This window comes from Haemaphysalis longicornis, unplaced genomic scaffold (assembly GCF_048455015.1).
Source record: "Haemaphysalis longicornis isolate Haplotype H1 unplaced genomic scaffold, Haemaphysalis longicornis Haplotype H1 scaffold_7, whole genome shotgun sequence".
Classification (NCBI taxonomy): domain Eukaryota; kingdom Metazoa; phylum Arthropoda; class Arachnida; order Ixodida; family Ixodidae; genus Haemaphysalis; species Haemaphysalis longicornis.
The window spans coordinates 91,918,834-91,943,435 of record NW_027526422.1 but is presented as its reverse complement, the minus strand read 5'-3'; the positions used below and the strand labels follow the sequence as shown (position 1 = coordinate 91,943,435).

Here is a 24,602-nt window from a genome sequence, read left to right as displayed (position 1 = left end):
GGGTCAAAGATGAAAATTAAAAAAATCGAAACTTATGCTAAAATAGACATGCAAGAAGCCCGACCTTTTCATCCCAGGTCAAAAAATGCTAGAAGAAGAGGACGAATACCTTGGACAGGTAGTCAGTGCTGACCCCAACCACGAGAAGGACATCCTGCGCAGAATAGGTGAGGGATGGAGTGCGCTGGCCAGGAACTCTCTAATTATGAATAGTAGGGTACCTCCATCACTCAAAAGCCTGAAAGGCAGCCAATTCGTATTACCGGGTATGGCATATGGGGCAGAAACCTGGCGCCTTACTAACCACGTGGAAAGAAAACGCGAACGAAAGAAGCGCGCCAGCTAACGAAAGATTGCAGAAATTATTAACCAAGACACATTTCCAAAACAGCACATCATATTCTCCAAACATGCCTGAACACTCTCGAGGTCTCCATAGTCTGAGTTCCCGGTCACAATTCTCTCGGGATGAACGAAGCGGCTCAAGCCGCTGCCCGCGCTTTACACCGGGCCGTTTCCCTCGCGGGAGGACCATACCCTCGCCACTAATCAACAACCTCTTCTGCGCTACACGGAAATCTTGGCCCACTATCGACACCCGCAACTCACAAGATAGGAAGCCACCACCTTCAGAAGACTCCAAACCAACACCTACTCGCACCGCGCCTCATCCATTCCGTATATTCAACGGACTATCAAGCCACCCGCAACTACTGTCTATCACTCCGCACGCTCTACCGTCAGTTATGGGAGTGCCAGCAAACGTGATGTCCACAACCCATCTCCAACCCCTCCATTCAACAGTGGACGGCGCGGTTGTCCAGCAAGGACCCTGTGATCAAGCTGGACCTGGTAAACAGGGCCCGCGCAGCCAGCAACAATCTGGGGATCCTGGACTGAGGATCCCCTCCACCGGGCGGGTGCCCAAACCGCAGAGCCTGTGGTTGATTAAAAACTTCGTTCATTCATTCATTCATTCGTTCAACGAAAGATGATAGAAGAAACGCTTAAAGACCAAAAGGGAGCATCTTGGGCCTGTAAACAAACTCGGTAGAAAATACTATGTTCAAATTAAGAAAAAAAAATGGCGCAGCACGCACTCCCGGTGCAAGGCTGGAGAAACAGCAGAGCTGGCCGCCCCTCTCCCTTCGTTGGAGACCCGGCTTTTGAACCTCATATGGATTACCGAACTTGCCGCTGAAAGCTCTCCATGACTGGCAGGCCCGGATGCGGATATCACGTCTCTCCGAAAGTGGACCGCGTTAGCACGTGGTAGATCCCGCAGGTAACCGGGTTGGAGAACTCGGCGTCTGTATACAGCGAACTTTTATGTGCTTCCAACTTGAGGCACGAACGCACGTGAACTGGCGAGTAGAAGAGCACGCGAAAGATCCCGCCACGAGTGATGGGCACGGTGTTTTCCAATGCCCAGTTGGACGACTCCGGGCGCTCCTCACGAGCCGCATGCTCGCGTGCTCTCGGTATTTTAACAGCAGAACTGTTTAAGCTTTTATTCCCGCCGTGGAGCGTTACCAGAAAAAAATACCAAGAAAAAAACTGAGCGCCCGTGAGCGTGCGCCTCGTGAGATGTGCCCGCGGCCTCGGCCAGCTCGATCTTCGAGATCAATCTTCCCAGCATTTGTGGCGCGATCTCTCGCGTGCTCTTCTACTCGCCAGTTCACCTGCGTTCGCGCCTGAAGCGGGGAGCACAGATGCTGAGTTGGCGAAGCCGGTTGCCACGGGTTCTAGAGCGTGCTAACGCGGTCCACTTTCGGAGAGATGTGAAAGCGTGCGGAAGTAACGATCCGGGCCTGCCGAATGGGGAACTTTCCGTTTCAAGTTCGGAAATCCACGCGGGGTGCAAGAGCCGGGTCTCCGACGAAGGGAGAGGGGCCACCAGCTCTGCTGTCTCTCCAGCCTTGCACCAGTAGTGCAAGCTTCGCCATTTTTTTCTTTGCATTTTTTTGCGAGCTCCTCACATGGCACAAGCCCACGCGCAAGCCTGGATGACGCCAGGCGCTCCTTACGAGGCGCATGCTCACGTGCGCTGGGTATTTTCTGTTGTTTTTTTCTTTGCTAACTCCGCCGGATCAAGCTCTATACTTAAGCAACTCCGCTGTTAAAAGAAAGGAACTTGTGCTGGGCATGTAACGATACGAAATTGCATCCAATAGACCACCAGGATAGCAGAGGAGGTACCAAGAGACAGGACTAAGAGCAGGGGAAGACCATACTGCCGGTGGAGGAACAAAATGAGAAAATTCGCTGCAAAAGAATGAACTCGGACAGCAGAGGACAAAAGGTAGATGGGACAGGCCTCCATCCTACCATGGACCTAAGTACACTGCTGTGGCAGCTGCTGATGATGATGATGGATGTCTGGCTTATAACTGAATTTTTTCCGTGCACGCGTTCGCACAACACAACGCATTGTCATGATGACCTACTAGCGAATTGATGAACAAAGCCTCACGTAATGATGAGTAGTATCCCTGTCCTCGTGGTCCTGAAAGGCTAATTACGTTGTCCACCATAAGATGTGTGATCATGTTCCCGGTACTCACACGGGATGGTGACGATGAGACATCGCAATTTATGTATTTTCCCACTGCTGATGTTAAGAAATTAATCGCTGGTGTCCAACCGGCGGCCACCACGCTTCCCTAACCCCAGTCGCTCAATAAAATTCTCTCTCTCTCTGGCATGGGACGCCCAGAAGTCTCCGCCAGAAGTGCCTCTGCCGACTGCGTTGGCACCTTGGACGTTCACAGACAATGTCCTAGGACACAGTTCCAGAGCGATACCACAAACCAAGTGTCGTGCAAGAAAACGGCGAATTCGGCACCTACAGGACACCAAACTCAAAGTGGAAGTGGACATTTTCACAGATGCAAGCATTACACCGTGTACTGTTGGCACTGCATGGATATGCCCGGAACAAACATCTTTAAATGGCAGATCTGCACCCAACTATAATAATGCCACAAGTCTGGAAGGTGAATTGTACGCTATAAATAATGCACTTAGTCATCTATGCTACGATCTCGACACCCGGCCCCCTGGACACGTGCGTATCCTCACAGATTCGTTTGAGGCTGTACAAGAACTCCGGAAGCCTTTCTCATCCAACCCAATAGTGAACTCTATTTTGCTGCAAATGGAACTCCTCAGAGGACAGGGTGTACAAGGCCGAATTGACTGGACGCCGGGCCATGAGGACACGAACACAGGAAATCGGGCTGCCCACGAGGCAGCGCAGGAGAGCATCGCTCGTTCCTCTCCACCGAACTCCTCATTGTCCTCTTCCGCGCCCCCGGCTCTTCTTCTGCTCCGACTTAAGAAGGCACGACAACAGGAACAACGGATGGCCTCCCCGGCAGGTTACTTGTTCGATGTTGGCACGCAACCAAGAGCGGCTGAAGTGTTCATAAATAAGTTTTGTGCTGACGCTACCTATACCCCACATATAATTCAGAAATGGACCCGCAGACCTGAAGGACGGGAGCATTGCCCTTATTGCAATATGGGCGTCAAATCTGATTTACACCCTCTAATTTGGTCATGTGTATACTTCCAAAAGCATCGAACTCAGCTTCTATCACGTCACACCCCGTTTACCTTCCCTGATATATCAGACAACATAGACCGCGGTGAGCTTCTTTCGGAGCTTGCTAGCTTCGCAATTATGAGTCGTCTGGCGCGAGTCGTTTAGCAGGGCGACGCCTAATCCGTCACACTGACTCAAAAACTGTGAGGTGTGAATAAGTTTGAAATGTGAATTAAGTGTTAAATGTGAACTGAGTGTCAACTAAGTGTGAACTGTGAAGTGCGAAGTGCGAACTAAGATCATATTCTATATATCCCCCTTCCCATCCCAACCCCAACCACCCCCTCATTGGCTATGGCCTTCCTTTCATATAAAAGCTTCAACTAACTAACTAATTCTCTCTCTCTCTCTCTCTCTCTCTCTCTCTCTCTCTCTCTCTCTCTCTCTCTCTGCGCGCGCTACTTGGTGCTTTACCGCAAGATCTTTCTTAAGCGGCGGGGACAACCCTAGGGAAGCATGAGACTGGAAAACTGTGTATTGCAAGCGAAGTCGAGGGAAAGTACTCCGCCATCTGAATCAAAAGTGAAGTGATCGCCTTCCAACGCGATAACTACATAAATACATAGGGATTACTTGACAATTAAACATCTGTGGTTTCTGCAGGAATTGATGACCAGACTACGTAGCAGTCTGCTTGTTCGGGGCCTAATTTCTTTTATTGCACTCTCTGTTTCCCATTCGCTCTGTGCTACACTTGCCGCGGTGTTCCCTCGACCGGCGCTGTGCACCGGATTGGTGGCTGGTTGTTCACGTGTGCACGGCGTGGCCCTCAATCTGCAGTCTTCAATAGTTCACTTGGGCACCGCCCGTAAATGCGGGAAGAAGGTTCGTTGCTAGACTTTTCGTAATTCTTTATTTTTGAGGTCACCCATTCTGACGTTGCATTGGGCAACATCAAACGGCTGTAGCCCAATGCCTGCTGGCCAGCCCTACGCACTCCCTCTCTCTTTCTTTCTCTCCCTCTTTCTGTGTCCCCGTTTGTTCTCACCCATCCCCTATCATTCCCCCTCTACCCTCTTCCTCCGGACTGGGTTTTATGCTGATGAACTCCCAATGTGTTCAAAATTTCCCCAGTCCACTTCTTTTCCACTTTCTGTTTCAATGAACCCCTCACTGACTGACTGACTGACTGACTGACTGACTGACTGACTGACTGACTGACTGACTGACTGACTGACTCACTCACTCACTCACTCACTCACTCACTCACTCACTCACTCGCTCACTCACTCACTCACTCACTCACTCACTCACTCACTCACTCACTCACTCGCTCACTCAGCCTCGCCATCTATGGTCCTCCGGCCGGGCCTTCAGAGAAAGTGACAGACCGCCTCCAATCATCTAGTGGACTAACCAAGCCAGATGGACCCTTTGTCCAGATAACTAGGTTAATAAGCATTAAGGTTTACGAGTATTTTGTTCTGCTGGCCTTTGTTACAATTACACCGAAACGAAGTAAAACCTGTTCACCGCAAAGATTTAGCGCAGGCGAGAGGTACAGACTATAATTAACGACGAAGGATTATCGTAAACTCAGATCTGTATACGCATATTCGCCGAAACAAAGGTCGCACTTACAGAAAATAGCGGAAAGTGTGCGAAAAATTAACATAAGGAAAAACGTAAAACTCCAAATCGTTCCCTTTTCGTGTCCCCCACACGATAAGTACGGCTACACGGCAGTAACGGTGAAAACAAGGAGATGACACAGAAAAAACACTGCAGCCCTTCGTCTACGTCCCTTCTTCGATTTTCTGCCTCCTTCGTTGTAGCAGAGTCCTTCTGGTTGTAGTTAATAACGAGTTACCAACTAGTCCAAATTTCCAGCTTGCGTCCGCATGAATTATTCGGAAGACACACTTAGGAATTTTATGATTTCGATGATTTACTCTACAGAAGGTCAGCTGCCATTCATTTCATTTAGTTGGCGACTGGTATGCAAGCGGAGTCAGCTCTGAACGATCACACACGGTGGTAAGCCAAAATACAGTATTGTATTTTGGCTTGCCAGCGTTTTTCTTTAATTAAAGCGAACGCCTCATGTGCCCTACTATGTGAAAAACTGGCGTTGCAGTTGTCCGACATAGACAATGGCCGCCGCTGTAACGAGTAAAAACAATTAAGGCCGTTCCACCTGGTTCCACTCAACGCGAAAGCTCTCAAGAGCGTAGCCGTGATTCGCCAGAGGGGCTGTGGCGCCCTCTCTAGACTAGTTCCAGTACCAGCCTGGAGTTGATACCTAAAGTAGCTAAAAGAGGGCGCCGGAGCCCTTGAAAGGGCCTATAAAGAGACCCTAGATGGATTTGTCGTTAATTGGGTGTAATATTGATTTTTTGTAATTATGTTATATTGTCGTGTACTTATTTGCGTCTAGTAACGGCAGCCTCCGTGGCTACGGCGCACTGCTAAGATCACCCCCAACACTTTCCACATGAGCAACGTGTGCCTGCGTGGCGTAAGGGATTGACATCGGCTTCGTAACGTGAGGGATCCAGGTTTGATGCCGGCCAAGCGAAGCGGTGATCTTTACGAAGCGTCTGTTCGGTGCGTTACGCCGCGTTACTAGAGAGTTTTAGCTGACCGTCTGTCACGGTCCGCTCCGCTCTGATAGCGAGCGCGAGCGCCATTGCGCATGCGTGGCGCGCTCGGCCGTGAACGGCATTGGATCCGGTTGCGCTGAGCGTGCCGCCGATACCGGAGCGGACCGTCGAAAACGGTTAGCTAAAATTCTCTACTGTAACAGTGGCTTGATACCGTGAACCCGGACGAGCTACAACGACAAGCCGGGCGCCTAAAGTGTTCCGCACTTAATACACAATTGTGTTCCTAAGAAAGGTGAGTCTGGGTCGCCCGAGCAGGATCCGAGTACGTTGCCACTACGCTAAAACAGCACGTTGCGAGCGACGAAAGTGCATGCCGCGTTCAGCCCGTTCTACATGGTGCGATTTTCCCTGGGAATTTGCAGATGCGGCCGCCGCTCGAGCGGCAAAACGACCTTTTAAGTGTGAATACACTTTATAAGCGACCCCAAACCATCCACCGCCAGCGTCGGCGGCGTCGGCGGCGTCCGCAGTGCTCCTCTATAAAGAAAAACAGCATCCGGCGCCAGGTTTCGATCCGCGGACTTTGCGGCCGCAGCGCGACGCTCTACCGATCAAGCCACGGACGCGACGGTGATATCAGTGTTGACGCGCCTTATATCTTTAACGCATTCAAACTACGTCGTCAGCGGCGTGCTTTGGCGACTCAGCGGCGTTATAGCGGCTTGATAACTGCGTGGTGTACACGTGATACTACAAACCCGATGGAAGAGATGGAAGAGAAGGCGGCGAGGCGGTGGGCTGCGGGGGCCGAGCGCAAGCGCCGCAAGCGGGCCGACAACCGTGCATTCGCACTTTCACATTCTCCCCCTCGGGGAAATGCGGGGGAATTTTTTTTCGTTGCTGCGGCATGCCAAATGTTTGGAACATATAGTTTCTTACTAAGAAACTCTATGGTTGCGAATGGTCGAGCCTCCCCCGCGAACGCCGCTCGTGCGGCGTAGAGGTGCCGGACCTGCGGCCAATAGGAACACAGCTAGGTGAACGCCACGGCATCACCATTTGACCGTTTAGCAACCAGATGGCGTTGCTAGTATAAGCGCGAGCACGCCAAAACAAATGCACGTGCGTTTACAACACGATGTCCCGCGCAGTTTTCAATGAATGCTTAATCGGTGTCCGCGGAAGTAGCCAACATCGCATCAGGGGAGGAGTACAGAAGAACCCAAGAAGAGAGCCATCCGAGGTACATTAAAATGTGCTACGCACGCACAACAAGCGAACCCAGGGTTTCGTGCTGTGTTTGTCTTCTCTGCTTCGTGTGTGTTTATTGATAAATAATTGGCCATTGTTATATGAAACCGCAAACAAACTCGTACTGCAAATGAAACAACTTGCCGAGAAAGTTAAATGAAACCGTTTTTCTAGCTTTGCTTGTGGCCGACTTAATTCGGTCTGCAAACAATTCGGCTCTGAAATGCGAAAATCGCGACGTTGGCAGGTCATGTAGACGACATTTCTAGACATTGCGAACTTCGAAAGTGCGAATTTCGTTCCACCGTTTTCGCAGCCAAAAAACGCACCATGTAGAACGACGGGCTTTAGGCGAAGACGTCACATTGCGTGACAGGTGACCGTGATGGCACGGGAGTAGAACAGGTCACCAGAGCCCCGGAGAACTGTGATTCTGGAGAACCTGTGACGCGAAGTCACTGGACAGAACGTAAATATTTCGCGCCAAAAGGCGAAGAAACGGAAGCGATGAAAGAGGCGCAAAGACGATATAGAAGTGAAGCCTTTGATAGATATAATCATATACCATCCAACGTAGGCAGACTTATGCGCTGAGCAATTGTTCGTTGCCTTCCATATCTTATCCACTTGTGCAAAACGTCGTCGATACCAACACACACACAAAAGATGCATTTTTTGTCCAGAACAGTACTGGCCGTAACCTGAATACTATAGGTGCAGTGGGAGTAAAGCCTCTGTTTAGGGAATCGCGGCACAGAAGTTTTGCTAAATACAATAGAGGTGCGTAATTTGTGTCGTGGCATTGTCCGAGTCACGCGCTTTTGGCCTCAATGGACACTTTACACGGCAACAAATACATACAAGAAACGAATGATAAACATACGTTTGGTACAACATTCTGTGCCATGTGATGTATCGTCCACCTCTCCTCAAAACGTGATAAAGTTTATCGGACATGCAAATGGGGTTATGTTACCATCACCGCGACCATTTATCTAATCAGCCTCTCTATGTTTGAACTGATGTGGGTCGATCTTCATATGACGTTACATTTGCCCTTGCTGCTGTTTCATGCACTGCTTCTGCACACACACACACACACAACACAAATATATATATATATATATATATATATATATATATATATATATATATATATCTTGTAAGAGGAAAGCAGGCTGGAACAAGGGAACGGTAATTCCAAGGCACGTCTCTTTACTCAGCCCGCAGGGAACTAGGTGACTCGGCAGAACAAGCCCAGACGATGATGATAATCTACAAATGATGATGATAATGGGTATGTACAGGTGAGAGATTGGTCCCACTAGCGAATGGCAATTAATTCATTCCATGAGTCTTCTTCATGAGTCAAGGCACCAATAAACGCTCACACTTTCCCCCCCCTCGCTGGGAAGCGGCCGCCTGGACGCTTGTAGCTAAGGCGCACGCTGGGTAAAACGCTTCATACGAGAAACATGGACGACTTCACTTCCACGTCTGCGACGGTCGTTGGAGGCAACTGCAGGAGACACTCTATAGTTGACAGGTGAAGTTTGTTCAATGACGGTGTATGGACCAATATAGCGGCTCAGAAACTTCTCGCACAGGCCCGGCGATCGTATCGGGGTCCACAAAAGCACCTCTTCACCGGAATGAAACTCGATGTTGCGGTGCTGGGCATCGTAATGAGCTTTTCGTTCCTGCTGCGTTGCTTCAGTGTGGATGCGGGCTAGGTGTCGACAGTGGTTAACCCGGGAGATGAACTGGTCAGAAAACGGGGTAACGGGAGAGACCGGTGCAGATAAGAAAGCGGTATCAATAAAGAAGGAAGGGGAACGGCCAAAAACCAAGAAAAATGGTGAGTAGCTAGTGGTGCGCTGAATTGCTGTGTTGTAGGCAAAGGTTACAAACGGAAGAATTTGGTCCCAGTTGGTGTGGTCTGGTTTGATATACATAGAGAGCATATCAGAGAGAGTCCGGTGAAAGCGTTCAGTGAGGCCGTTCGTCTGAGGATGATAGCTGCTGGTTGTTTTATGAATCGTATCAGCCGCTTGAAGCACTTCAGCCACAATTCGGGACAAGAAGGCCTTGCCGCGGTCGCTTAAAAGGACGCGGGGTGCACCGTGGCGCAAGATGATATTCTGCAGCAGAAAGTCAGCGATTTCTTGGGCGCAGCCAGACCGTAGAGGAGCCGTCTCGGCGTACCTGGTTAGATGGTCGACAGCAGTCACTATCCAGCGATAGCCGTTTGGTGTACTGGGAAGCGGGCCGTACAGGTCAATGCCCACAGCTTCGAAGGGCGCCGAAGGACAAGGTGCCGGTTGTAGCAACCCGGCTGGCGGAGTCGTAGTGCGTTTTCGGTGCTGGCATTTGGTGCATGAAGAAATGTACTTTGCCACGCATGTCGACATCCCAGGCCAAAAGAAGCGACAACGAATGCGATCGTAGGTTTTGTCAAACCCGAGATGTCCTGCTGTCGGATCATCGTGAAATGCCTCTAACACAGTTGCGCGTAGCTCCCTAGGTAGGACAGGGACCCACCTGGCCCCTGTAGGGTGGTGGCTGTAACGGTGCAGAACCCCGTTTTCAAGCCGAAACTTCTGGAGTTGGCGACGTAACCGGCTGTTGGGAGGTCGCGCGGAACCGTCTATCCGATCGATTATTCTGCGACAAAAAGTATCGTCGCGCTGTTTGGCCGGGAGACTGATGTCATCAACCGTGGAATAAGCAATGGGCGCCATGGGTAAAGCAGGCCTGCTTGCCGGCGAGAAGCAGACGGCCGATTGCGATAAGGGACAGCGTGAGAGGGCATCTGCATCTAAATGCTTTTTGCCGGACTTATACGTGATGGTAAAATGATACTGCTGTAGACGGAGAACCCAACGGCCGAGTCGGCCGGAGAGGTTCTTCAACGTCGACAACCAACATAATGCGTGATGGTCAGTGACGACATTGAAATGTCGACCGTACAAGTAAGGGCGGAACTTCTGGATGGCCCACACAACAGCAAGGCATTCCTGCTCCGTGATTGTGTAGTTTTGTTCTGCCGACGTCAGTGTGCGGCTAGCATAGGCGACCACTCGCTCCCTCTTGCACGAATCGAGTTGCAACAGGACTGCACCGATGCCTTGACCACTGGCGTCCGTGTGTAGAACCGTTGGTGCAGCGTCATCGAAGTGGCAAAGCACAGGGCTCGACGTGAGTGCGTTTTTCAGAGCTTGAAAAGCCAGTTCGCAATCTTCACTCCAAACAAAAGCTGTGCCAGAACGCAAGAGGTTATTGAGAGGAGAAGCAACTGTTGCAAAATTTCGTATGAAGCGGCGGAAGTACGATGCTAGTCCGAGGAAGCTGCGAAGGTGTTTTTGCTGTAGCGGGCGCGGAAAATTTAGAACTGCAGAAATCTTCGCAGGGTCTGGTTGTATGCCGGTTTTGCTCACGATGTGCCCTAACACCTTTATCGATTTACTGGCGAATGTGCACTTTTTTGTATTAATCTGGAGTCCGGCATTTGAGAGACACGCCAGTACCTCGTCGAGACGTTGGAGATGTTGCTCAAACGTGGTTGAAAAAACAACAATGTCGTCGAGGTAGGAGAGGCAAGTTTTCCATTTGAGGCCGCGGAGCACGGTATCAATCATGCGTTCAAATGTCGCGGGCGCATTACATAGCCCGAAAGGCATAACATTGAATTCGTAAAGCCCATCAGGAGTGGCGAAGGCCGTCTTTTCTTTGTCATCTTCGTGCATGGGGATTTGCCAATAACCGGAGCGTAAATCAAGGCTGGAGAAGTACTCCGCTCCTTGAAGCCGGTCGAGAGCGTCATCGATGCGTGGCATCGGATATACGTCTTTCCGTGTTATCTTATTGAGGGCACGGTAATCAACACAAAAGCGAACTGAGCCGTCCTTTTTCTCTACTAGCACGACTGGCGATGACCACGGGCTCGATGATGGACGTATAACATCACGCTTGAGCATGTCAGCCACGTGGTCTTCTATGATATTCCGCTCATGCGTAGAGACACGGTAGGGGCGACGTCGCACAACCGCCGAGCCATCGACCTCAATCCGGTGTGCGGCCACAGACGTTCGTTTTAGCGTGGATGAATTCACATCAAAAGATGCAATGTGCTTCTTCAGTACCTGAAGCAACTTTTCTTTCTGTGTGGTTGTCAGGTCTGGGCTAATGGTAGCGGTAAGAGCTGACAAACCATCCGAAGTAGTGAGACCGCACATGCCTGAAGACGTTAGGGAGCTAGAGACGACAGAAGCGGGCGCGACATCGACCACTGAAGCGATGGTCATGCCCTTTGGTAATAGAATGGGCTCACCCGTGGTGTTGATGACGGCCAAAGCTGCAAGTCCCCGTGAAAAGCGGAGAAGGCACGCCGACATGGCAATTCCTCGAGGAAGCAAGCGGGTTGACGGCGAGGCCACCACATCCCCGTCAGAAATGCTGCTTGAGAAAACCATCAGGACCTCTTCCCTACCGGGCGCCAGAACGTGGTCAGCATGCAAAGTCAAGAACTGATGTCGCGGACTAGGAGCAGAAGGTTCGGTGTTCGTAATGTGAATTGCTGGTTGAGAACAGGAGATAATGGCTGAAGCTGACGAAAGAAAATCCCAACCGAAAATTAGTTCGTGAGCACACTCTGGTAGAGCCGCAAATTCAATATGGTGTCGATCATTTCCGATGAAAACACGTGCTGTACAAGTTCCAATAGGCTTTATAAGATGTCCATTCGCGCTGTATAGTGCCGGGCCAGTGTATGGGGTTCGCACTTTTCGTAAACGTGAACACAAATCCAAATGCATCACAGAAAGACTGGCCCCGGTGTCTACTAAAGCTTGCACAGACACACCTTCCACTACTACTGGCAAAATATTTGATGGGCGCTCTGGAGGAGTTGTGAGTAGTTCGACCGATGCAGTTTCCCCTCCATAAACTGCAGCACCTAGTTTTCCAACTGGCTGCCAGGGTCACGTAGAACGGGGCGGAGAGGTGACACAAAACGGCGCGGAGGCGTAGGCGAACGGCGTCTCGTCTGATCACGGTAACCGCGGGAAGGATCACCCGAATCCTGAGGAGACGGAGAGCGCTGTCGAGGTGGATACGCACGTCCCCTAGGACCGTAGTTGTAGCGAACGTCGCGTTCGTACGGAGCGTACCCTCGCTGCTCATCTCGCTGGCGCCGTCGACAGAAGCGTGAGATATGGCCTCGAATACCACAGTAGAAGCACACTGGGCGGTCATTAGGCCGAAGATCCAGACGCGGCCGCCAGTTTGTGTAGCCAGTCTGAGCCGGAGGCGGTGAGGAAACGGCTGCGACTCTACCGAGCACGGGCGGAGGCACAGAAATTTCCATGCTCGAGACCGGCGTTCGGGAAGCTGCTTCCGCGTAAGACGGCACGTCGAAAATAACTGGGGGCCTATGGCGTGGATTTCCCGTTATCGACGCCAATTCATCCTTGATAATCTCCCGCAAGTTAGTCGCAGGCTGGGAGCAGCGGTCTCCATGAGCACAGGGCGAAGCTTGTAGCTGGAGTTCCTCTCGGATTATGCTGCGTATTAAAACACGCAAGTCTGGTTCTGCAGGAAGACGAGCTTGTCCATGAGCTGGCTGGAGGCGCATTGCTTGAAGCTCATCAAGACGCTGGCATGTGGTCCGTATGTCGTTCACGGTGGATGGGTTTTGCAGCGCAAGTGCATTGAATGCGGACTCTGTGATGCCCTTGAGGATATGGCGAACCTTGTCAGCCTCCGACATGTCTGGGCTGACCCGATGGCAAAGGGCAAGCACGTCCTCAATGTACGATACGTACGTCTCATCAGAGCGCTGCCAGCGGGCTTCAAGCGCACGCTTTGCTCCATCGGAGCGAGCAGATGGCGTGCCGAAAATCCGACGCAGCTTCTCAGTGAAGTCGGCCCAATCAGATATGCCACCGTGGTTGTTTTGGTACCACGTCTCGGCAACCTTCGTCAAGTAGAACCTGACGGTCTGTAGCTTAAAAGTGTCGTTCCACCCATTAAATTGGCTGACGCGGTTGTACTGCTCAAGCCACTCCAGGACGTCGTCACCGCGGAGGCCAGCGAAGAAAGGAGGTTCGCGCTGGCGGCAGGTCACCATCCATGCCGGGGCAGGAGCGGCGGCATTCTGCGCTCCTTCTCGCTCCATCGGGCGGGTTGGGGGTAGCACAAGGCGTCCTGAACGAAGCTCCAGGGGTGCGGCCGGTTCGGGTAGAGGTCGGGGTCGAACGCAACCTCCACCACTTGTAAGAGGAAAGCAGGCTGGAACAAGGGAACGGTAATTCCAAGGCACGTCTCTTTACTCAGCCCGCAGGGAACTAGGTGACTCGGCAGAACAAGCCCAGACGATGATGATAATCTACAAATGATGATGATAATGGGTATGTACAGGTGAGAGATTGGTCCCACTAGCGAATGGCAATTAATTCATTCCATGAGTCTTCTTCATGAGTCAAGGCACCAATAAACGCTCACAATATATATATGAAGAAATGAAGTCCTCTTTCTGAAACTTCAGTAAACTTCTATTATTTTTTAATAGTTTTCTCGTTTGTCTCGTGCTCTGCTTACCTTTTTCTCGCGCTGTGTGACTTTTTATGCTTCCACACAATATATATATATATATATATATATATATATATATATATATATATAGACTGAAAAGATAAAAACTCACACAGAGCGCGAAAAAAATAAGGTTAGTAGAGACAGAGACAAACGAGAAAGACTTAGAAAATAAAAATAAGTTTACTGACGTTTCAGGGAGAGGACTCCCTTTCTTCAGAGTACCTCCCTTTCTTCAGGGTACTCTGAAGAAAGGGAGTCCTCTCCCTGAAACGTCAGTAAACTTATTTTTATTTTCTAAGTCTTTCTCGTTTGTCTCTGTCTCTACTAACCTTATATATATATATATATATATATATATATATATATATATATATATATATCAGCGTTCGCAAGTTACGGGATTCCAAAAAGACGCGAATAGCATCTTGCTTGTAATACAAGCGTAGCTACGATATATAAATGTTAAATACCACACATCCCTCTACAAAACAGACCTCCAGAAGTACGCTTTTGGACATACCACTAGAATAAATTATGCGTTAATATATACGTCGCCTAGCTGGAAAATGTTGTCGCGATTCCTTGGTTAACTGATTGATTGATTGATTGATTGATTGATTGTAGGGTTTAACGCGCCGACGCAACGCAGGCGATGAGGCGCGCCGTAGTGGAGGGCTCCGGATTAATTTTGACCACCTGGGGATCTTTATCGTGCGCCGAAATCTCTACACACAGGCGTTTTTGCTTTTCGCCTCCATCAGAAAAGCGGCCGCCGCGGCCGGGAATCGAACCCGCGACCTCGTGCTCAGCAGCGCAACGCCTTAGCCACTGAGCCACCGCGGCGGGTCTTGGTTAACTGAGCACAGCAGAATTTAATCAAACGTGAAATGCAGTAAAATCCCTAAGGACAAGGCTGCAACAGACAAAGCTGTGGTCATGTGACTGAGGGTGCTTGTGTAGTAGCTGCAGACCAGGCGGTAAATAACAAACAAAGCTGGGCATGATAGTTTGAGCGCACGTGGCGTTGCATGCGTTGATAATGCAATCTAGAGGTCAGTTTGCTGCTTATGACGCTCGCATTTTGACATTGAGCTCTGTACACCTTCGAATGTTGTTTCCGGAAGCTACTGCTAGAGAGGCAGTACGCCTTGTAAACGTTTCCAGATGCGCGCACGAAAACACATGGATGACGCACGAAGGGTCGGTTAAAGACCGAAAGGGCTTTTGGAAAAAGGTAGAATTGACATTTAACGAGTATTTATATATATATAGACAGTGTAGCCCATTTATAACGAACCCACTTACAGCGATATAGCGGTTATAACGAAGTGATCTTGATTTCCCGTCCCAATTATAGCGGTCTTATAATAGTCCAGATATAGCGAAAAAGCGGTTATAGCGAAGAAATTTCAGATTCCCGCTTACTTCGTTATAACCGGGCTACACTGTATATATATATATATATATACAAGAGAAGAAAAACTTCGAACAAGGTAAAAGCACGATTGTGGCCTACGTTTCAGCAAAGAGAACTTGCTTTCCTATATATATATATATATAGATATATATATATATATATATATATATATATATATATAGCGAATCAGAATAGGAAATGAGGGGCTCGTTGAAAATAACACAGAAATAAGGTTTGGCAGTCGAGAAAACCTCGGAAAGCAAGTGGGAGGATGTGGTAGATCATTGAAACAGATTAAGAATTTGGAAAGAAAGAAAGAAAGTGAAGAAAAAATGCCCGCCAGGTGGGATCCGAACCCACGACCTCCAGAATACCGGTCTGGTGCGATAACCACTACGCTACCGGCGGGGCGATTTTCCCATTCACTTTCTGGGGTATTTATGTTAGGTATGTTTGTTTCCTGTACTTGGGGGTGGTAGCCAGCGCCATTCGGACTAATCGGGGTGAAGGGGACCTTCTTTTTAACCCCCGGGTCGTGACTCGAGTGTCTACGACATGTCCAGAGTGGTCGACCAGCTTTGAACCCTCTTAAGCTCCCTTTGGCAACAAGACTGCCAGAACAGAGGCCCTCGCTATGCATGTAGCGAATCAGAATAGGAAATGAGGGGCTCGTTGAAAATAACACAGAAATAAGGTTTGGCAGTCGAGAAAACCTCGGAAAGCAAGGGGGAGGATGTGGTAGATCATTGAAACAGATTAAGAATTTGGAAAGAAAGAAAGAAAGTGAAGAAAAAATGCCCGCCAGGTGGGATCCGAACCCACGACCTCCAGAATACCGGTCTGGTGCGATAACCACTACGCTACCGGCGGGGCGATTTTCCCATTCACTTTCTGGGGTATTTATGTTAGGTATGTTTGTTTCCTGTACTTGGGGGTGGTAGCCAGCGCCATTCGGACTAATCGGGGTGAAGGGGACCTTCTTTTTAACCCCCGGGTCGTGACTCGAGTGTCTACGACATGTCCAGAGTGGTCGACCAGCTTTGAACCCTCTTAAGCTCCCTTTGGCAACAAGACTGCCAGAACAGAGGCCCTCGCTATGCATGTAGCGAATCAGAATAGGAAATGAGGGGCTCGTTGAAAATAACACAGAAATAAGGTTTGGCAGTCGAGAAAACCTCGGAAAGCAAGGGGGAGGATGTGGTAGATCATTGAAACAGATTAAGAATTTGGAAAGAAAGAAAGAAAGTGAAGAAAAAATGCCCGCCAGGTGGGATCCGAACCCACGACCTCCAGAATACCGGTCTGGTGCGATAACCACTACGCTACCGGCGGGGCGATTTTCCCATTCACTTTCTGGGGTATTTATGTTAGGTATGTTTGTTTCCTGTACTTGGGGGTGGTAGCCAGCGCCATTCGGACTAATCGGGGTGAAGGGGACCTTCTTTTTAACCCCCGGGTCGTGACTCGAGTGTCTACGACATGTCCAGAGTGGTCGACCAGCTTTGAACCCTCTTAAGCTCCCTTTGGCAACAAGACTGCCAGAACAGAGGCCCTCGCTATGCATGTAGCGAATCAGAATAGGAAATGAGGGGCTCGTTGAAAATAACAGACCGGTATTCTGGACCGGTATTCTGGACCGGTATTCTGGACCTCCAGACCGGTATTCTGGAGGTCGTGGGTTCGGATCCCACCTGGCGGGCATTTTTTCTTCACTTTCTTTCTTTCTTTCCAAATTCTTAATCTGTTTCAATGATCTACCACATCCTCCCCCTTGCTTTCCGAGGTTTTCTCGACTGCCAAACCTTATTTCTGTGTTATTTTCAACGAGCCCCTCATTTCCTATTCTGATTCGCTACATGCATAGCGAGGGCCTCTGTTCTGGCAGTCTTGTTGCCAAAGGGAGCTTAAGAGGGTTCAAAGCTGGTCGACCACTCTGGACATGTCGTAGACACTCGAGTCACGACCCGGGGGTTAAAAAGAAGGTCCCCTTCACCCCGATTAGTCCGAATGGCGCTGGCTACCACCCCCAAGTACAGGAAACAAACATACCTAACATAAATACCCCAGAAAGTGAATGGGAAAATCGCCCCGCCGGTAGCGTAGTGGTTATCGCACCAGACCGGTATTCTGGAGGTCGTGGGTTCGGATCCCACCTGGCGGGCATTTTTTCTTCACTTTCTTTCTTTCTTTCCAAATTCTTAATCTGTTTCAATGATCTACCACATCCTCCCCCTTGCTTTCCGAGGTTTTCTCGACTGCCAAACCTTATTTCTGTGTTATTTTCAACGAGCCCCTCATTTCCTATTCTGATTCGCTACATGCATAGCGAGGGCCTCTGTTCTGGCAGTCTTGTTGCCAAAGGGAGCTTAAGAGGGTTCAAAGCTGGTCGACCACTCTGGACATGTCGTAGACACTCGAGTCACGACCCGGGGGTTAAAAAGAAGGTCCCCTTCACCCCGATTAGTCCGAATGGCGCTGGCTACCACCCCCAAGTACAGGAAACAAACATACCTAACATAAATACCCCAGAAAGTGAATGGGAAAATCGCCCCGCCGGTAGCGTAGTGGTTATCGCACCAGACCGGTATTCTGGAGGTCGTGGGTTCGGATCCCACCTGGCGGGCATTTTTTCTTCACTTTCTTTCTTTCTTTCCAAATTCTTAATCTGTTTCAATGATCTACCACATCCTCCCCCTTGCTTTCCGAGGTTTTCTCGACTGCCAAACCTTATTTCTGTGTTATTTTCAACGAGCCCCTCATTTCCTATTCTGATTCGCTACATGCATAGCGAGGGCCTCTGTTCTGGCAGTCTTGTTGCCAAAGGGAGCTTAAGAGGGTTCAAAGCTGGTCGACCACTCTGGACATGTCGTAGACACTCGAGTCACGACCCGGGGGTTAAAAAGAAGGTCCCCTTCACCCCGATTAGTCCGAATGGCGCTGGCTACCACCCCCAAGTACAGGAAACAAACATACCTAACATAAATACCCCAGAAAGTGAATGGGAAAATCGCCCCGCCGGTAGCGTAGTGGTTATCGCACCAGACCGGTATTCTGGAGGTCGTGGGTTCGGATCCCACCTGGCGGGCATTTTTTCTTCACTTTCTTTCTTTCTTTCCAAATTCTTAATCTGTTTCAATGATCTACCACATCCTCCCCCTTGCTTTCCGAGGTTTTCTCGACTGCCAAACCTTATTTCTGTGTTATTTTCAACGAGCCCCTCATTTCCTATTCTGATTCGCTACATGCATAGCGAGGGCCTCTGTTCTGGCAGTCTTGTTGCCAAAGGGAGCTTAAGAGGGTTCAAAGCTGGTCGACCACTCTGGACATGTCGTAGACACTCGAGTCACGACCCGGGGGTTAAAAAGAAGGTCCCCTTCACCCCGATTAGTCCGAATGGCGCTGGCTACCACCCCCAAGTACAGGAAACAAACATACCTAACATAAATACCCCAGAAAGTGAATGGGAAAATCGCCCCGCCGGTAGCGTAGTGGTTATCGCACCAGACCGGTATTCTGGAGGTCGTGGGTTCGGATCCCACCTGGCGGGCATTTTTTCTTCACTTTCTTTCTTTCTTTCCAAATTCTTAATCTGTTTCAATGATCTACCACATCCTCCCCCTTGCTTTCCGAGGTTTTCTCGACTGCCAAACCTTATTTCTGTGTTATTTTCAACGAGCCCCTCATTTCCTATTCTGATTCGCTACATGCATAGCGAGGGCCTCTGTTCTGGCAGTCTTGTTGCCAAAGGGAGCTTAAGAGGGTTCAAAGCTGGTCGACCACTCTGGACATGTCGTAGACACTCGAGTCACGACCCGGGGGTTAAAAAGAAGGTCCCCTTCACCCCGATTAGTCCGAATGGCGCTGGCTACCACCCCCAAGTACAGGAAACAAACATACCTAACATAAATACCCCAGAAAGTGAATGGGAAAATCGCCCCGCCGGTAGCGTAGTGGTTATCGCACCAGACCGGTATTCTGGAGGTCGTGGGTTCGGATCCCACCTGGCGGGCATTTTTTCTTCACTTTCTTTCTTTCTTTCCAAATTCTTAATCTGTTTCAATGATCTACCACATCCTCCCCCTTGCTTTCCGAGGTTTTCTCGACTGCCAAACCTTATTTCTATATATATATATATATATATATATATATATATATATATATATGGGGAGTAGTAGAACTTTGAAGATGGTAGAGAACACAAGAGAAGAAAAACTTCGAACAAGGTAAAAGCACGATTGTGGCCTACGTTTCAGCAAAGAGAACTCTTTGCTGAAACGTAGGCCACAATCGTGCTTTTACCTTGTTCGAAGTTTTTCTTCTCTTGTATATATATATGCATGTATGTGCGTGCATATTTGTGTATATGGGTGCGTGTATACGTAGAGTATGTGTCACGCCAGGGTGAGATAGCTGATATCATTTGCAAGACAAAAGCCAGCAGTGTGTTGACAACTGAGCCATTCAACTAAATAACGTGCAGCGTCTGCAAATATTTATATTCTTCACTACCTGCGCATCGGGAATAACAAAGCAGGAGGCCCTGTGGTCGGTGCCTTGCGAAAACCGTAGCGACAAATTCCTTTTTGCTCCGTGGTGTCTGTAGCAAATTCCATGAATTTACATTGTGCGGGAAACCGTGGAGATTTGGCTTCGTATCGTGGTTGCCTAGCCGATTACACTTGCCAAGTATGATTCTTTCCTTTTTACAGGGGGCTCTAATGATGCCACTGGTAAAACTCGCACAAAGAGACCAGCCCTGAATACTCGCACACATTAAAAATCGGAAGCGGCTTGAGCCCTCGTCACATCTTTATTTCTTCTCTAAAGATTTCCATTGTTGTTTTCCTATCCTGGACGTTTGAATGATTGACGTTCCGATTGATAGAGTATTGATTTATGCGCGATAACTATCTTCTGAACCCTGATTGGTTGAACTCGAGGAAGCCCTGCCGCCATGGACTGTTGAAATCAGGTTCATCGGCTGCTCGACGAAATACCTCCAACGCGATATGCCGTTGCCTGCATGTACGAACCCGGAACTTAGGACGCAGTGCAGAACGTCAATAAAACGTAGCAATAGACTACGTTTCAAACTGACCTAAGAAATGCCAAAACACCTTTATTTACGAGAACACTGGCTAGAATTGACCTAAGAGGATATCCTAAAATCATCATCAGCTTACCCAGGTCCAGTGCACGACGAATGCCTTTCCCATTAACCTCCAACCGCTCCTGTTCAGCGCTACTTTTGTCCATAATTTACCCCCGAATTTCTTCATCTCATCCCTCCATCGGGTTAGTGACCTTCACCTTCTTCTATACCCGCTTCTTGATATCCACTCTGTTACCCTAACTGTCCACCGGTTGTGGACTCGTCTCACTACATGGCCAGCCCAAGTCCATTTCTTTTTCTTTATTTGTATTAAGATATCTTAGACTCTAGTTTGTGCTCTAAACCAGGTAGCTCGTTTCCTGACCATGAGTGTTACTCCTAACATTATTCGTTCCGTCGCCCTTTGAGCTGACCTAAGTCTGCTGGAAACTGAGGGCCGAGAGTTGAGTTGGTTAGTCAAGGGAGGTGGCGGCCAGCTACTACACCAGGGGGGCCAGATCCTTCTCTGGTGAGATAGTGCTGTTTGTATCCCTAAGAGCCTCCCTAGCATTGTTGAACCTTCATAATGTAGCCTCTAAGGTAAAATACAAATGGCAGAAAATTGCGTAAGGACTCCTGGGGCTCGAACCCAGGCAGTTCTCTTCAAAACTCGCGGCTCTACCTCGATGCCACCGGGCCGAACTGCGAACTCATTCTAGCAGGTACTCAAGGGAATACCAGGACTGTTCGAAGAGAACCACGAAGTAGGTGGCGCTAGTTTATGAGGAGAGTGTCTGGCTTGTACCCACATCGCAACAGCATGCTCAGAAAATGTCATGATGGGCACAGCTTTTTGTGGAGGTAGAAAAAACTACGGAGTACTGATTCCTTTTTTATTAAGCATAATATCGGCCACAATCGCCAGAAGCCTATTTAAAGTGCATTGCAGGAGGAAGGCCTCTCCCACAGAATTACATTTTCCGTGACCCTGGCGCTTTTTAAATGCACTCTATGCAGCCGAATTGCCTTGTCTCATGCCTCCGTCAACTTACCTGTCTAATTATAGTACCGTCTTTTGATAAACATGTAGATCCGCCGGTAGTCTACCCGTCGTAAGTTCTCCTCACGTGTCCTTTTCAATTACACTTTTCTTTTGCACTGAAACAGGATGTCTTTTACCTGCGTTTGCACCCCTATCCAAGACACTTGTCATCGATCCCTAATGATTACTCCTATCATTCTTCTTTCAATGGATCTTTGGGCTGACGTAAGTTTTCTTTAGATGTGTTATTAAATCCCCAAGTCATCAGCAGAAGTACGCATTGGTTGACGACCTTTCTTGTTAGTGTGAAAGGTAGCTTACCGGTCATTACTTTAGTGTGCTTGCCCAATGCTCTCTAACGCACGATTCTGCAAATTTTTTGCTTGTCGTGCTTTGGATCAGCACTGACAACTTGTTCAAGCTAGTTTTTACTTCGAGCTTTATTAAACTCGAAGATCGGGAGAGTTGGTACATCTTGAAAAAGCACACGTCGCAGAACAACGGAACACTAAGAAGAGGATACGATGTGAAAACACGAGACGCCCCGTTAACCGGAACCCCCATTTTACTTGGATACTTCAGGTGGCGCCACAGTTCAAAGGTGGTATCTCGTCCATGATGACCACTGGCAAGTTACGTCACTATTTTTCCCCTTGAAAAATAGACCACGCAAGGTAAAATTGCGATGTCCTGTAAAATTTGAGCGCAAGAGGAGAAGCGGTTTCCACAGGAAAATAATTATAGCCGCTCATTTATTATTGTAACACCCTGCCCATTTGTTGTAATCTTCATCGAATAAACCAGTAAGAAGTGCTGCCCGTTCTGGCTACCTTGACTTGCTGTGTGTCAGTGCTTTGCGCCTCAATCGGAGTTGAAAATGAATTACTAATGGGCCCAACTGCAAAGGTTACAAAGACGCAACTGGCAGTTATGTCGCTTTCAGTTGCGACGTCATTTCCTGATACTTATTTAAAGGCTGTCAGCGAATTAGATGCGGACTATGATGAGAAATCATGCGAAGGGTTCCTCCCAGAGTACTTCCTCTCTAGCGACAAGCCTCGCAAGACAGTTGCCTGTAACTGGGTGAGGACCTAAATTTGCGGGGCGCACTTTAGTGACCACTCACGCCGTGACTCACGTGACGAAGTGGCGCAGTGGTTCGGCGATGCGTTCAACGAGGAGCCGTTGGAGGAAGGAGTCACGTGGTCCTGGCTTGTGTCCTTCGCCCGTGCCGCATTGCAATGCTTCGGACTGCCGGTGGGCGTACCGGAGCGCGAGTTCTTGTTGAAGGGCAGTACACGATGCATCCAGGAAACCAGATGGTCGGACATGACTGCCGCTGGCTCGCTTGCACTTTGCCGAAGGCGCCGGACCTCACGGCTACGCGCTCTCCTGCGTCAAAGCAAAGGGGGGAGGAGCCACGGCTTAGGGACTGCCTAAGAGACCCTGTTCTGTTAAACACGACGGTATTTCTAGACTGAATATCGAATCAAATCACTTAGTTTGGAACTTTGTGAAAAGTCGAGATGAAGTACTGCTGATAAAAGCCGCACTTATGAAGTTCGACAAGTCCGCAGCCCATGTCTACTTCATACTGCCAGCATCAAATACATCAGACAAATGCAGCATATCTGGCAAACGTGAACAATACAGACACAGGAAGGTTTACCAGAAGCACAGCTTTTTTTTTTATAATTGCTATGGCTACATGATACACAGCTCCCTATATTTGCAAGCGTTAATGTCAAAATTATAAAATTTATACATGCTTATAAGAGAAGGTGGGGGTAGAACATCATCATCATCATCATCATCACCACCACCAGAGTATCTACGCCCACTGCAGGGCAAAGGCCTGTCCCATTAATTTCCAATTATCTCGGTCCTGTGCTAACTGCGACCAATTTGATCTCATCTGCCCAACTTATTGATCTCATTTGCCCATCTAACTTTCTGCCGCACCCTGTCACGCTTGCATTCTCAAGGGATCCACTCTGTTACCCTTAACGACCAGCGGTTATCTTGCCTTCGCATTACATGCCCTACCCACATCCATTTCTTCTTCTTAAATTTTACTAATATCCCCTTAACACGTGTCTGTTCCCTGTCCCACTCCGCTCTCTTCTTGTCCCTTAATGCTACACCTATCATCTTCCGTTCCACTGGTCACTCAGTCGGCCTCAATTTAAGTTGAACCCTCTTAGTGAGCCTCCAAGTTTCTGCCCCGTAGGTGAGTACCACTAAGATGCAGCTGTCATACACTTTCTTCTTCGGGGACAATGGTAGACTGCCATTCCATTTATTATCTGAGAATGCCTGCCGTATGGGGTAGAACATAGGCACGGTTATATAGAAACCAGGTGAGTTGTAAGCACCACACAAACTTCACCAACTCTTGTTCGATAACGTGAAACATCATGCTAAACGTGAGCCAGATTTTACGTATAACTATAGGTTATTTTGTTCTCCCAGCCGAAACTTTATACTGAACCGGTAATCATATAAGTTATATGCGCTCATAATTACAGATTTACGGGGAAGATCCAACTTTTGGAGGTTCGTAGGGTGAGCTGTGAATGAGGGGAACATAATTTCTTGTATTAGATGGATGTGCTTTAGGTTATAGAACGGTGATGTTCCACATACAAGTTGACAATAGTTGCGGTATGAATGAAAAATGGCCCTATACAAAAGTAACTCGATTCCAGTAGTTAGTTAATATATTACATGGCCTGATGTAACTGTAATTTGAGCTGGCTTAATTTCTAAGTATTGTATTTGATGTTTCCCGAGACATTTAGAAAAAAATCAAAGCCCGCTTTTTACGAGAAAGATGGTTAAAACGCGAAGCTGCTTCTGCCGTGTCTATTCGGACAACAATAAGGGTTCTTTTTTTTTTTTTTTTTTTCTTGGGGCCCTTGATGTGTCTTCGTTTTGTGTCTTCGTTTTGATGTGTCTTCATCATCTTTTTTTTTTGTGTCGCGCGTTTTGGTGCGACATCAAACCCCATCAGTAAGACATAAAAAGTTTCGCTTTAAAACGCCAAGACAGAA

General features: G+C 48.7%; 1 protein-coding gene across 2 annotated transcripts in view; it reads right to left on the bottom strand.

Annotated features, from left to right (window-relative positions):
- Positions 1 to 24,602, bottom strand: part of LOC144146097 (aromatic-L-amino-acid decarboxylase-like) — a 173,436-nt gene that overhangs the window by 80,765 nt on the left and 68,069 nt on the right. For both annotated transcript variants that reach the window (XM_077678037.1, XM_077678039.1), the window contains exon 2: positions 22,688 to 22,941. In XM_077678037.1, the coding sequence (XP_077534163.1) occupies positions 22,688 to 22,880 (193 nt within the window). In that variant the 5' untranslated portion in view covers positions 22,881 to 22,941. The remainder of the gene's footprint in view (positions 1 to 22,687; positions 22,942 to 24,602) is intronic.